Source organism: Rhea pennata, chromosome 2, assembly GCF_028389875.1.
Source record: "Rhea pennata isolate bPtePen1 chromosome 2, bPtePen1.pri, whole genome shotgun sequence".
Taxonomy (NCBI): Eukaryota; Metazoa; Chordata; class Aves; order Rheiformes; family Rheidae; genus Rhea; species Rhea pennata.
The window spans coordinates 131,921,588-131,937,357 of NC_084664.1; the positions used below are offsets into that span (position 1 = coordinate 131,921,588).

Sequence of the window (15,770 nt, forward strand, 5' to 3'; positions counted from 1 at the left end):
GGTAAGATTAGAACATTCAGCCTTAACCGTAATTGTCCTCTAAATTTAATATCATTAGCAAAACTGTCTTTTTAAGAATTTAAGCCATAACTGAAAATTTGAGTAAAATATTGTGGTTTTACATTACATATATATTAAAAAAAAAGATTTATTTGCCTGGAAATATGAATACTTTTTCAGTCCTGTAACTAGAAATACCATATAAGTTTTGCTAGTTTTCAGTAGTGTCATGATAGTGTTGAGATGATTAATGATGAATGTGGTTGCCCTAAGAATTATTCTGTAGTTCATTGCAGAGTAGGGTGAGCTTTGTCATGTATTATTTATTCTCTCACTCCTCACTGCATCTTCTTTGTGCAGCTGTCCAACTCCAGGATGTGATGGTAGTGGTCACGTAACAGGAAACTATGCCTCACACCGCAGGTGAGAAACAAGACAACCAAAGCAGGAAGTAGAACTGGTTTTAGCTGTTGTCATCTTTGAACAGTTTTATACCAACTATGGATAAGTATGCAAAAATAATTTGCAGAAAATAATCCATACAGAAATGTACCTGTTTTCTGTTTCTATTTTGTGAATGTCTTGACTCAATAGATTGATGGAGTTAAGCAGCCTGTCTTAGCTGAGGCCTGAAGATAAGTCATTCTGTAATGTTTAAACTTCCCTAAGTGTACAAGCACTCTCCATACAGATGCTAGCACATGGGATTTTAAACAAGGTTTCTGCAAGCATCTCTACAGGTGGCTTCGAAATTCGTAGTTCTACCAACACACACCATCGGTGTGTGTTCCTCAGAATAACCTATTCTCTGCCTGGGGAGTTAAAACAAGGAATTCCTGCCTTTCCTTTTGGGAGCATGATGGAACCAGATTTTGTCTTTTTCCAGTCGCATGGACCAGACGATCTACCTGCCCTTTACACTGGCCACCTAAAGAAAGGGCGATCCCTGCCACTGCCTCCGTGCAGAGCTTTACAGGGACTTAGAAACCTCTGGCTCTGACCCAATCACTTTCCAGTGACTTAAGAGCTACAGACTGATATTGGCTGCTCCTCCTCTGCCAACAGCAAATATGTTTTTCCTCATTGTAAATCATAAATTGTCTAGAGGTTGTTGTTTTAAGGAAAAAAAAAACATTCTATTTTAATGAAACATTTCACGTCTGTTTTCTTAGTGTCTCTGGGTGCCCATTAGCTGACAAGACATTAAAATCTCTTATGGCTGCCAACTCTCAGGAGCTTAAGTAAGTATTGATTATAGCAAAAATATGATTGCTATTTATTTCTGATCAGCTTGTTCCCTACATTAATTCAACTGTTTATCTGATTTCCTTTGAGTTCGGTCAAGCCTTTTTTAAAAAATTTCAGATGAACTGAATTGAAAACTTTCCAGAGAGATAAGAGTTCATTTTTCTCCATTTGTCTTTCTTCTTTTTTGTACTTCTTCGTTTCCGTATACTAACCATGACCTGAAGAAAGAATGTGTAAGCACTAAGAAAGAGACTGTTCACACAGTTTTTCTGACTCAGACAGAACCAGGAAGTATCTTACATGTAAGACTGATCTGGCAAATTACTCCATCTGATCAGAGAAGTTAGAATAAATCTAAAAAACAAAACTCCTGTCAATCGTTTTTCATCATTCACTACCCTATATTATGAGGTTAACGTCACTGAAGCAGACATCAAGTCATATGATTTGGTGCTGGCATAATTCTCACCATGAAATGTCACTTACAAAAGGACTGTGCAGGCTCCGCTATACGGACAGATGTATAGGGACATATGAATATTTCAAAAATCTGTAGTCAAGAGAGGCACTGGCAACTAGTCATCTAGTTATTGAATTGGCTCTGTCAATAAGGATGTGGGGAAGAGGAAAGGATAATTAGAGTTCTTTCATAGCTTTCCCTCTGCAACTTGTAAATTGGATCCCATAATAAATGCCTTGGAAATTTTATGAATGTATGTAGAAAGAGGAGAATCTTGTGACTGTACTTTCTGCCCTTCTGGAGGTTCATTCCTAGTCCAGACAGAAGAAAATAAAGTTTGCTCATGGTACTTTTACACTATCATAATGGTATTAATAGTAGTAGTAACTACATTTGGACTTGACTCAGTGTCTAGTCATAAATGAGCTTCCCCAGATCAAATGTCAGTGCATCCCGTCCTGTATCCTGGCAACTTGTTACATAACAACTGGTGTTAAAAACAAGTTGCTGAACTAATGGTAGCTACATAGGTGAAGATGCTGGAGATGCAACAAAAAGGCAAAGAAAGGCCGTTTATATGGGCAACTGATCAAAGCAGTTCCCAAAGCCAGTAGGTAAATTGACACACTGGCATAATACTTCAGCTTTTGGATCCACTGATCCGCTGATCCACTGGTCTCAAAGATACAAAATTTGGGTTTAGTTTGTTTTGAAAAGAGCAGCTCAAGAAGCGGGGAACTGACTTGTGAAAATGCTGACAAATTCGAAATCATTTGCTGAGTCATATATATTTGTCCCTGCTTTTGTTGGCTTTCTGCCATAAATAGATGCTCACACAAATATTTTGAATAGTTGCTCTTCATGCAGCCCCTTCCCCCCATATTCATGTGCGAATAAGGAAATTTGCATACCAATATGGTTATTTTTCCACTAAAGCTTTTAGAGTTTTGGTCATGCCATAAGGAAAGAGGAGCAACAGCATATGACTTAAATGACAAACCGCACACTGTATGCCATGTATAATAAGTGAGTTGTGAAAGACAAAGTCAAAGTTCATGAACATTTCACAGACAGAAATATGTTGCATAATGTACTTAGCATTTAATTTCAATTAACTAGAAAAAGAGCAAAAATCAAAATCTGTTCACAGACAATTTGCAAAAGGAAAAAAGACTAAATATTTTTTTTCCACAAATGCACCACCTTATCTTAGCTTCCTTCAAACCTTATTCAGGTGTGATTTTAAATAAAACCCTGGTTTTGAGAAGGATTGGCTAAGTGAAATCTTTTGCCACAAACTACAATCATACCTGCAGTATAGTGATGTCAGTAGTTAATTTTGTTTCATAGACATGTGAGAAAAGGGCATAAATGCTCATAGAATCAGGCCATCAAAGTACCCTCATGTAGTTAGGCATGAATGTAGTTAGGCATGAACATGAAAAAGCTGTATTTTTTTCCAAATGTTATTCATATTTAAATTGCCAGAATCAAGATGGGATTTTGGCTTTAACTGTGAATCTCTAAGCCAGCAAAGTCGCAAGATTTCCATGTGATCTACAGTTTGGAAATAAGGAAGATCTGTTCAAAAAGTAAGCCTTTGAGTCAGATTGGGGAAATTTTAAATCTGAAGAGAGCAGTCTAAGGTGATCAGATTAAGAAATAATGAGGTTGATAATGATTTATAGGCTTTAAAGCTATAAGGGAAAATTATGATTGATTATCCTATTTCACTTTCTCCGATTTCATCAGAGTTGCTTGTCAAACCTTGAACAGGTTTGAAAGTGTACTTTAGAAAGATATCTACTTACAGTTCAGAAACCTTAAATAATAGGTAATCAATTCTATCCTTAAATAAAATGTTATAGTGGTTAAATATGGGAATCCACAGCAGAGGATGTCTCCCTAGATGGGGCACCAGTCCAAACTCATCAGTCAGTTAAATATTGGTGAAGATCCACAAAGTGTCGGGCAATATATTGCTGGTGTAGTTATATTGTGGAATTTTAGAATTTATATAAAGACTATTCAATACAACCACTATTTGGAAAATCCAACTCAGTGATTATGCGCATTACTAGTATAGGTTCTTACTAATTTGTTAGGTGTCCACCTGAAATGTCATCCTATAATTTTATTAATACTAATAACATCTCAGCCTCAAATCTTTAATGACCCTAAGAATATCTTGAATTCTAATCTGGATATGACAACTAACTGCTGACAGAGGTGATAAATACAGATGAGAAGATGCAAAATTATTTCAGTGTCATTTTTAAGTCCGTAACAGACTTGTGATCTGAATGTCTCCCATAAAAAGCTCTTACCAAAATAAATCCGCATACAATCTAGCTGGACAGCTCTTCCATCTGTGATCATCTGATAAAATTAGCAGCCAAAATTAATACCCATAGTTTTTGGCATGTATTCTGGGTTTACTTGTGAGCACTCACACTCTCCAGACATTGCCCTGCTTGCTTCACATAACATTGTGCCCACTCATTATCCCATACTCAGACAGATCAACATTTAGCTCTGCACAGGCAAACATATCTGGGACACAGCAACCCACACCTCTACCTTAGCTGTCAGTATGAAGCATGTCATTCTGCCAAAATATTTTGTTCAGAAAATGTCATTATGAAATGTTTTGACATTGTCTTTAAAAAAATTCTCCCCTTTCTACAGTTTAAATTATTTGCTGAATTCTACTTGAATCATTGAAAAAATTTGGTCATGCCCAAGGGAGTCAGGTTTTTGACAAATTAATTGTTTTCAGAAAAATAGTCTCAAATATTCTGTGAAGAGATAAACTGCAATGGATATTGCAATTGTATACTTAGGTGTTTTCCATGTCAGCCTACAAACAACTTTATTAAATCACCCATCTCCTCATCTTAGTAAGAAATCAGTAAGAACTGAGTCCTTCAAGGGATTACTGAGAGCTGCAGATTTCCATAGTGGTTTATTTAATACAAGATTATTTGGCACAACTCTCTCTCTAAGTCTGATACTCTGTAAAAACCATAGCATTCAAAAGCCCTTAGGGATGCTTAACATCCTTAGTGCTTAACTTAGTGCTGTGCAATACAGAAATGTAGAAACAGCTGGCTCAACTTCTAAAAGTCGGTATTTCGCTTGTGCTGCTTTATGTTCTATCATATGTTTTTGTTCTCTTTAAAAACACACACGCAAACACAAATGCAATTCCCTCCAATGGAGAAAAAAAAAAAAAAAAAAACAGTAGATCTGTCTGAAAGGTATGAAAGATGCATAAGATTACTTCTCAGGTGGAAGGTGATATCAGTAAGGTCCTGCTCCAAAACCTGCAGAAGTCAATGGAAAGACCCACTGACTGCAGTAGACTTTCGGAGCACACTCTTCATGCACTGCCAGCAGGCGAGAAGCTTCCCCACCCAGAGCACAAGCGACACAATAACAGGCAGGCTTGCTTCTTCCCACTGTATGCATGTTTTGGTGTTAAACATTCATATTTGAAAAAGCTTCTGTCTGTTGCACGTACCCACATGCAAAAGCCCCTTAACTGTAAGACATAAGCATAATCCACTTGCCAAGCTGAATACCCAATTGAATCTAGTGTTAGATAGATACGGTCCTGTTGTACACTTACTGTGCTAGAAAATACAAGCTACTAAATTCAAATTCTGGCTATCGCACTGACTGTATTGATGGCCAAAAGGAAAACTGCTTCTCTGCTTCCATTTTCCCTTCTGTAAATACTGGCAAAGTGTTTATTTGTGTCTGTACCTGAAAACATCAGAGGAATAACAAACAAACACATAACAGTAAATTTACAAATAGATCAATATCAAGCTGTTTTTCTTCTTTTAATGTTGATCCTGCACAAGGAAAAATGTTTGATGAAAACAGTGTTATAAACTATTTAAATCCATGCATCATATGCGATATACTTCACATTGCTTATTAAAATTCATATATAAAATAAAAAATGAAAGCAGATTGCTCATTTAAAAAATAAACAAGAACTAGATTTGATTATTCAACAAAAGCTCTAGTGTTATTTCTTCTATTCTAGACAAACTGCACAAGGTGCGATGTATTTACTGTTACCTTTGCAGTTGTATTTTGTAAGCTGTCTGTATTTTCCTATAGGTGTCCGACACCTGGCTGCGACGGTTCTGGCCACGTGACTGGGAATTATGCATCACACAGAAGGTAAGAATTATCCCATTGTTTGGGGCTACATGCTGAGTTCTCAGCAAACAGCAGTGGAAAGAAGAGACTTTTATTCTGTGTACTTCTTTCAGCTTGTCTGGTTGCCCTCGTGCCAGGAAAGGTGGTATCAAAGTGACTCCTACCAAGGAAGAAAAAGAAGACCCAGAACTTAAGTGAGTAGCAAAAGCACAAGTCTACCAGCAGTGAAGGGGAAAAAAAGCAGTAAGAGTTCAGGACTTGACGCAACATAGGAAATGCCATGGTTAATTTGAGGCACGTGAGAACATCTCCTTGAGCTGGAGACAAATCAAGCGTTTCTGCTACTAGTGAAGCTGGTGGAGTCCATCACCCTGGAGCCTGAGCAGCTGGGGCGGGTTGCTGTGTTTGCTTTCGTTGTTCCAATTATTTTGAACAGTGCCATGCAAGTGCTTCTTGCTTGAGAATTTGGCAAAAATGAAGGAAAATAAATAATTTCAGCCTGAAGGGAAATCTCCCCATGTCAGCTGTGGTCATCATCAGCATGGACCCAAATAATAAACCCAAATTGCAAACAGTCACCAAAATCATGAATACAGAGTGCTAGCATTGACCCAATGAAATAATTAAAGCACAGTGACATCTTCAACATATGTCCCAGAGAATTTACATATATGTAAGTCTCATGCTGTTCCTTTATGTTAAAATTTCACTTGTGGTGAAAACTGGCAACTCAGTAGAGATTAACTATATTCCTTACTTGAATGCACATTCCATTAAATAAGTAAATGATCAACTGCCAGAATATCGATATAAAGATTTGATTACACTCAGTATGGTTCCTAATACTAATAAGAGGCTGAATAACATTGACAGAGTAGTGCAGGAAATCCCAAGCTTGACTTTGCAAGTATTTGCATGTGATAATACAGGTTTCCCAACTACCGAAACCCTGGTTTTATGCCAGAAATATAAATAGAGAAGAGAGAATGCTAGCTTTTCATACATTTTTAAAAGTGTGATTTATTGCCTCTGATAGAATTTCCATTTTCTTTTCTAGTAAAATACTATCTAAATGAATGTTCTAGTTCCTTAGGCTGTACAACTGCATTTTAAATCGCCTAAGATTGAAATAAGCTGTGCCTAAAGCTCAGCTTGACATGAATGAAATGCTTAGGTACAGCATATCTCTTGGGACACATTAGTGTAAGTGGTATGGACAGCTGGAATTATTTTGTTTTCTTGAGACTGTCTTCACCTGCTCCGTTTAGTGAAAATGAGGGCTCTTTTACTGTGTTTCTGTAGATGTCCAGTGATAGGCTGTGATGGCCAAGGTCACATATCAGGTAAATACACTTCTCATCGCACTGCTTCTGGTTGTCCTTTGGCTGCCAAGAGACAGAAGGAGAGTCCCGTCAATGGGTCTTCACTATCGTGGAAACTGAACAAACAAGAGCTGCCACACTGTCCTTTGCCAGGCTGCAACGGGCTGGGTCATGTTAATAATGTTTTTGTCACCCACAGAAGGTATAACTTTGTGTTTTCTCTTTTTACTTTTCCTTAACAATCCGCTGTTGAGTTGGCAACATATGAGGCTATAGTCTAAGTGAATTGTGTTGAAGTCTTTTAAATAACAATATAGTTTACACTGCAACTGAAGTAGTATGAAAGAGAATAACTTTGAGAGGATTGGGATGAACGTTTAACTCTTCTTTACATTCTCATTGCAGTGTGACTTTCCAAATTCTTTACTTAGTCTTAACACAGTTTCTATATGATTTAAAATGTAATAGAGTTCTTTCCTAGGCAAATATGGAGTTATACCTGTATGTTCTTTACAGAAAATGCAAGCATCATCCACAGAAAAAATATAGCAAAAGCATTCATTTCATCTTTCCACCAATGGGAAAAGCTATTTTCGTAAAGTTTATGTTTAAACAACAAAAATCAAACAGAAAGTAAAGATGCAGAATTCATATGAATTACACAAGTTTGAAGTTGCAACAGCTTGACAAAGGAAACAATCCTTATAAAGTGGGAATCGCATATATAAACAGTAACAGTAATCACTATTATTTCATACATCACTATGAAAACCCTAATATCATTTGAACCTATTCACTCAATAATATTCAAAGAATCTGGCTATAGAAACAGAATTAATACCTGATGAAGTTTGGTCTTCAGTGAATATCAGGAATTAAATCTATATTCTATCCCTCCTTTGCTTTCTTTCTAACAGTCTGAACCAACCTCTCCAACACAAGAATATCTGAGATGGTTCAGTCTGATTCGGCAGAACTGGCTGTTAAAAAGTCACAGCTTATGAAATCTGGTGTTTAATGGCCCTCCAGCAAGTTCCATTACTCTTACTCTTCCTTTTCCTTTGACCCTTGGGTCTGATTTGGTGAGCCACTCCTATTTTTCATCTTTTTACCATCTCAGTCTCAAGCTTGGAAGTCCTGCTGTGGCTCTGCCCCAGCCCACTCCCAGCTCACCCCAACAGTTGGTTATTGTATCTTCGGCTGCAAACCCCAGAGTAATACACAGTCATACAGAGCTAGGGCACTGTCCTGAAGTTTGGATGATCTGCTTCAGGTCCATCTGATACAGAGACTTGTATTTGGCAGCCAAGTTTCCTTATTTAGTGTTTGCTGTCAGGTGGCTCCCAGCTGCCAAAGACAGCTATGCAGGAAGAAACACTCACCACAAGTCCTTAGGTGACATTTGAGGCAATCTGAATGTGGACTTTGGCCTCTCTCTGTCATTTCCTCATCTATATAATGGATGTAATGGAATCAGCCCATCCTGGGAGTGCCGAGTGATAAATTCACCAAAGGGTTGTGAACGGCTCATAAGCAAACAACATAAAAAGCGTTAGCTGGTTGCAGCTCATCCTACAGATGATTCCTCTCCTACTTAAGGCTGGATGACATTCAAATGCATGTTGGTTAAAATGGAGTCCTTAATATTGTTTTGGACATTCTGTCCATGCTAGCACTTCTGAAGCCTGACAAGTTACCTGTGGCTTTGAGACATTCTTCTGACTAGTTGCTCTGGACAGAGATAATAAACAGTATTTAAAATCCAGAGAACTAGCACGTCCTCCTACATAGCTTTTAGCTAAGCAAGTGTGATGCTAATTTAACGCTACAAAAGCTTGTTTTCTGTTTGTTGAAGCACCATGTTTGTTAGAATCTTTGGGGGTTTTGCACCCAAAGCAAACAAACAAACAAAACCCCCAAACCCATGCATTCTCCTACTGGGATAAAATTTTGCTTTACTCCTTACTTGGCTAGATCTGAATACAAATCAGCATATGAGTATTTCTTCTTTGTTATTTATTAAGATACTATTAAGACAGTGCAATTCATCTTAGGCCTTTAGTGGGCTATAAAAATTGATTCAGATAATTACCAGCTGATGAAATTGTAAGCTTTGAAATAGCAAAATGTAATTTAATATGAACAATAGTTAAAAAGCAGAATGACTATGTAATAGAACCATTCAAGAAAACCTATCACAATCTATAGGGCATATCCAGAGTTATTATTATATTGATCATTATCATGTATCAACAAAATGATACAATAGTTGTGCAATGTGGAAATCATCCCATATACTAAATTTTCTTTTTTTAAAGAATGGTAAACCTGCCATTTTCAAGGACCATGCTGCCCTTCTCCTTTGAAGCATAACACTTCAATAAAAACTATAGAAAGTTTTTATTTAAAAGTGATGGGACTTCAAGAATCCTGTAAATATTTCTTCACATAACTCAATAATAGCTCCCACTGCTACTTAGATTATTCTGAAATGTGATTTAGAGTTGTTTACTTGTAAGTTGAGATTTCTGTGCCAGTTTTCAAGCTGGAATATACAGTTAAATAGCTCGTTATGAGTTATGTCAATCCCTGAAGCTATGCTATAATGGAGATACAGATGTGACCTTGGTACAGAGGTCTGACCAAGTGCATGATAATATTGCCTGAAAGGATTGTTGCCATTTTCAAGTGGGTGCTTATGGTTTTTTTCCTATCCTTTTCAGCCTGTCTGGTTGTCCTCTGAATGCGCAAGCCATAAAAAAGGGCAAAATTTCGGAAGAATTAATGACTATCAAGCTTAAAGCAAGTGGTGGTAAGGAGATTTGTAAAAGATGATGACATTTATTTAGATAGAAAGGCCTTGACTCCCATTTATACATATGCCCCTTTATGCCGTTCTGGCATTAATTCTCACTCCTTTCAGTTGTCTCTAGCAATAAAAAACTTCAATAACAAAGATCCTTGCATGAGAGATTATAAAATTCTTCTCATTTACATCATGGTAGCTCAACATTGTGGTACCTTTTGGTCTTAACTCAGAGTGTTATTTTTTATTTGAGGTTGTTTTAAATATCATTATTAGTAATAATATATTAGTTATAACTCAGGAGGACTGAGCTAACTAATGACTAGAGTAAGAAGAGGTAAATATTGCATGCAGAAATGGATTCATTTCCCTATCTTGAATTATGTGGTTTAGTTTCTGTGCAATACTTTGATGATTTTCCTAAAACATATAGTAAATATAAAGGAAAGTTACCAAATAGATATAAGGGGAAATAAGTAGAGTTTGCTTTCTTTCTTATTCAACATAGTTCAGAGAGTTGGACACTGAGCCAAGATTAAAGAGACTTAGCTTTTACGCCTCCGACTGCTGAGTAAAACAACTGTGTTATCTTGGGCAAATGAATTTGCTCCCATGCACCCTGCTCTCTGTCCAAGATACTGCTGGAGCAGGGACTGCTGCTTACAGATTTCCCATGCTGGGTCCCCAGTAGGCTCAGATCAGTAGTCTAGGTTTTAAAGCAGTAATGATGACAGAAGAATAATCTCTAAGCAGAGGTGATCTCAGATCAAGCAGAAAGAAGGACATGTATTGCCAGTTGTAGCTGCTCAATATTATTCAGGAAAAGACTTTCATTAAAGACTTGAAGATCTTTTCTTTGCTACTTAACTTGTGGGAATGTAAAAGTCCTCGCTCTTTTTTTTTTTTTCTATAATGCCTTTTAGCCTCCTGATAGTTTCCATTTTGCCATCATTTAAGTGCTTACTCATAACTAAGGCTGTGATTCTTCAAGTTATTCTGCATAGAGATTAATCCCCACAGAGCTTCTTGCAAGCTCAGTAGCAGGTATAAATGAGCCTACTAAAGTCAGCAAAATTATACAAGTGGCGATGTTAGCCTGGGTGCTCACTGCAGAAGAGTTGCTTTATGTTTCTTTTAAATCTAAAAAGGCATTGCTAAACTCACGGCAATCATCTTGTGTGATAGACTTTCCCCTTTCCAAACATTTCTAGCACTTTTCCCTTCTCTACTCTCCAGCTTGTGGTTGCATGCTGTACTGAAAAAAAAAAAAAAAAAAAAAAAAGAGAGAGAGAGAGAGAGAGAATTGAGAAACACAGAAACTCAGAAGGCATTACTTGCCCCTTACAGATTTCAGCTCATATAGATGTTTTACAGCTATCCAACAATTTTGACAGTAAAAGCAAAGAACGAGGCAATTTAAAGATCAATCATTCGACTAGAAAGCCTGTTATTTTCCTCTTGTCCAGTAACAGATAACCCAGCTTATTATTTGTGTATCCATGTACATGTGGACACTTTAAATCTGATCAGGGTACTTTCAACTATTTGCAGGGATTGAGAGTGATGAAGAAATCAGACACTTGGATGAGGAAATAAAAGAACTGAATGAATCCAATCTGAAAATTGAAGCTGACATGATGAAACTTCAGACCCAGGTATAATGTCAAAGCAAAGAGTTCAAAATTTTCTTATGTATGCAAATGTTATATTTAAATACAATTATTCTTGTGAACGCATATTTTCCCATCACTCTAGCATTTAAAACTGCCAAAATCCTACATGTTTTTTTTGTCTTTTTTTTTGTTTGTTTTCTGTAAACAAGCAGCAAATTCTTCTGTATTGTCATGAAAATTTACAGTGTGATAGATTGGAGACAGTTTGGAGCTACTCTTGGCAAGCAGGAAAACCATATTTACTAAACAAAACATGCATTTTCCTTTGTTGATCAAACCTGTGTTGAACAAACCATACAGAATCCCATGACCGCCATAAGAACTCATATTAGGGAAACTATTAGGAAATACCATTACTTCTTATGTGTACACCCTAACTGTTATGCAAGTTGATTTTGTTCCTATCTGGGCCTTAGAAAATTTCCCTGCTTCAATTCATCCACTTTCAGTTATTCAAATAGTTTGAATTTGGCCTCCAGGCAGCACCTGGTAAAGAATGGATGCCTTTTGCTGACTTGTATAGCAGATTAGTTTGATGAGGAGCTGTGGAAAAGAGTCGTTTCTCTTTCATTCTTTTGTATGCCAGCAGGAGTAAATTAGCCTTAAGATGCTGGTTGTGGTTGTATTGAGCCAGCTGAATATGTTCATATGTTCGTCCATGCAGAGACTACTATATACACCTGGTAATTCCCTTGCAAAAGCAAGAGCAGAATCTTGCTAAATATGTTAGGAGCAGTGAGAGCTTTGGAAAAAAAAATAAATGGGAACAGATCTAGAAACCCAGTATAAGTCTAAACTTGCCAAAACAAACTGTATTTGCACCACAGTGAAATGTGTACAGTGCTGGTGTATGCTGTTTTTATAACAGCCACAGCTTTTATGGTCTAAATAGGGGTCAAGTTTATATCACCTGCTCTGAGCTGACTGGCTTCGCACTACGAATGTGGCATATCCATCCCAAACTGCACTATGATGCTTTTCAGGGTCTCTGGACCCTTTTTCAAGTTCTCTCTGGAGAACACTGTGCTGTCTGTACAGGTACAAGAAATTGCCTAATTTTTGTGAGCACAGATTTCTTCCCCTCCGAATTTCTGCGTGCTGAAGGCAGTCCGACCAGCAGCCCTTGAACTGAACTGCGGTTGAGGGAGCAGGTCCCCTAAGCAGCTTTGCTCTGCCTCCTTTTAATCTCACTCGGCCAGGCGTTAGGCTTCTGCGAGCACGCTCCAGAGGCAAAGTCGTAGTGGATTTTCCTGGCACTTCATCACCGCAGGCAGGCAAGGAAGAGTTCTTCACCCTCAGGACGGTGTCAGTGTGTGACGGTTTCTTCCAGGATAGCAAAGGGAACTAAACCGGGCGCAGCAGGGGACAGATCGGAGCAGCGCGGGGGTACGCGGTGCTAATGAGGAGAGGTGGGCGCCGGGACCGCCGTGTTTTTCCACCTCAGGTGCTTTTTCCTGCCTTTTCTAAAAACCATGCGTTTCCATTCTGTTGCCCGGAGTCGATCTTTGCATTTATTCTGCTCTGGGAACCTCTCAGTTCCCTTCCCGCTCTATTTTTCTCGTATTGTTTCCAGCGTGTGCCCTCTCTCCAACCCAGATCGGCTCACAGCACTGCGCTGAGCCCGGGAGCCGGGCAGGAAAGTAGCACGGCAGCTCATACCCGTGTCCTTGCTATTGTGGTCAAGCAGCAGGGATGCTGTAAGAGAGGGCGGCAATGGGAACATCAGCCTCTGCTCTCCTTCCCCCTGCTCAGCTGCTTGACGCCTGGAGTCTTGCGTTCGTTTCCGAGCTCGTCTCCCCCGCGCAATGCGCTCCTCTGGCGCTGGGGCCGCTCGCGGGCACCTTGCTGACACAGAGTTTCCTGGTGAACCGGCAGCAAAGTCCGTCAGTTCAGAGTGAACGTGGCGTCTTCCTTGCTGTCAATATTCTGTGGAGAAATTATGTCTATCTTAAAAAAAAGCACCAGAATTCCCAGTCCGTGGTGTGGCCTTTCGCAGTCGCGTGACCGTCAGTTTGGGTTCGATACGCAGTTATAACGCAGCCGGGGTCTGTTTGTTTGTGTGTGCCTGCGATTTTTAGATCACATCCATGGAGAGCAATTTGAAAACGATAGAAGAGGAGAACAAACTTATAGAGCAGAACAACGAGAGCCTGTTGAAGGAGTTAGCTGGCCTAAGCCAAGCCCTCATCTCCAGCCTTGCTGACATTCAGCTTCCACAGATGGTAAGGCCACAGCCAGCAGCTTCACACCTTCTTTGGGACTGTTTTGCCAGCACTTGAAGCAGATGAGCAAGCTCAGGGACCAGCAGGAGCAGTGTAGCTGCATTAGCAGAGAGATCTGCTTAGACTAATTTACTCTGCAGAGATGCTGGCTCAGTGAACCTGGGGGGCTCTGCATGCTAACACTCGGATGCTTCCAGGACTGTGCCGACACTGTTATCTCTGCCCCGTACTGCCTTGTGCAAGACAGACTTTTCACTTCTCTCCCTCTCTGAATGTACAAGGCATGAGATTTGCACAACAGAGACTCCTTAGAGTTAATTTGTTCCTAGATCAAAATTTTAACCCATTTGACCCAACTCAGTGCAGTGATTTTTCTGAAGTCAGCAAAGCTCAACCTTTGGCTCAAAACCTATTTGTCTTACTTGCAAACACAAGCCAAATCCACAAAGACACTTAGATTTCTAGAATTACAGACTTTTTTTCCAGTTTCAAGTGGGAAATTAGGTGAGGAAAGTTACAGATATCTCAGCCATAATTCCAGAGCTAAACTGGCCACAATAGAAAAGCAAGTCACGTATCGCCCGTCCCTGTGGTTGGGAGAGTGCGTGGTTCCCCCAACACATGAATCTCCCTTCCCTTCCCCAAACCCTTCATTCGTTTGGGTGACTCTCATTTTTTGATATTTGTCCAGTTGCCCTGTGACTGCTTTTCCATGTGTTGGGATTGTATGTGTAGGTGGGGGGGGGCAGCCTTAATTTTATCTCCTGCAATTATAATCTGTTTTGTCTTCATTTAGGGGCCAATCAGTGAGCAGAATTTCGAAGCATATGTAAATACACTCACAGACATGTACAGCAATCTGGAACGGGACTATTCCCCCGAATGCAAAGCTCTGCTGGAAAGTATCAAACAGGCAGTGAAGGGCATCCATGTGTAGGATGTGAAAGCTGCTGGGCAACAGAAATTACTTAACAGCAGTAAACTCCAGATGGATCTGTTAGGAGTTCATGTACTGCTAAGGGGTGTAGGTTGCCATGCTGCATTTACAATTGCAACATTGCACTAATTTTTTTCCCAGCTGACATAAAAAAAAAAGAAGAAAAACACAACAGACTATTTGTATTAACAGCAATGCACTCTGTTAGTATATTGTATTTATTTCAGTACAATTCCTTTTTTTTTTCTTCTTTTGCACTCAGTTTTTGTAAAGTGAATGTAAAAAGTGTGTGCGACTATTTTTTATATTTTTTATTTATTTCTAATCAAAGAGTTGGTTTTTTTATCTTTTAACAGCATTTTTGCGGCCTGCCATATTTTTACAAATGTGTTTATTAATTTATTTTCCAATGGGATTTTAAATAGACTGAAAGTTATACTGTAAATTAAATAACTTGCTGGGTTTGTACAGGAAGAAAAAAAACCTATGAAAGTAACAAATGACTGAACTGTGGTTCTAGTTTTATTTTCCTCACATCCTGCTTTTTTATAATGGCTTTGTATCAGAAATGGGTTTGCAGTAACATGAGATGTGAAGATGCATGGAATGGGAAGATAAATGGTGCCCACTAGTGGGGAACTTGGGCTCTTAAAAGCACAGTATGCTGGAAAACAGTGTGTTAAAGAATACGTTAGCAATAATGAAATATAGCAATCAGCAAAGCACTTGACTTGGCTGTGTGATTTAGCCTACGCAAATGGTTATTTGAAATGTTTCAAGAGAACTTCAGAATTATTTTAACAATATTTTTTTTTCCAATTTAGTTCATGGAAGGAAATGACAATTATCTCTAAACAGGACTGGTACTTTTTTAGTATGATACGTTGAGGTTTTAACCAAGTGACCAGTATGGTGCCATGGATTTG

At 38.7% G+C, this 15,770-nt stretch overlaps 1 protein-coding gene across 6 annotated transcripts in view; it reads left to right on the top strand.

Annotated features, from left to right (window-relative positions):
* Positions 1 to 14,844, top strand: part of ST18 (ST18 C2H2C-type zinc finger transcription factor) — a 75,682-nt gene extending 60,838 nt beyond the window's left edge. For all 6 annotated transcript variants that reach the window (XM_062568235.1, XM_062568236.1, XM_062568239.1 and 3 more), the window contains 9 exons: positions 361 to 423; positions 1,173 to 1,241; positions 5,843 to 5,905; positions 5,998 to 6,078; positions 7,187 to 7,408; positions 9,930 to 10,018; positions 11,564 to 11,667; positions 13,764 to 13,907; positions 14,704 to 14,844. In XM_062568235.1, coding sequence (XP_062424219.1) covers positions 361 to 423; positions 1,173 to 1,241; positions 5,843 to 5,905; positions 5,998 to 6,078; positions 7,187 to 7,408; positions 9,930 to 10,018; positions 11,564 to 11,667; positions 13,764 to 13,907; positions 14,704 to 14,844 — 976 coding nt within the window. The remainder of the gene's footprint in view (positions 1 to 360; positions 424 to 1,172; positions 1,242 to 5,842; positions 5,906 to 5,997; positions 6,079 to 7,186; positions 7,409 to 9,929; positions 10,019 to 11,563; positions 11,668 to 13,763; positions 13,908 to 14,703) is intronic.
* Positions 14,845 to 15,770: the final 926 nt, after the last annotated feature.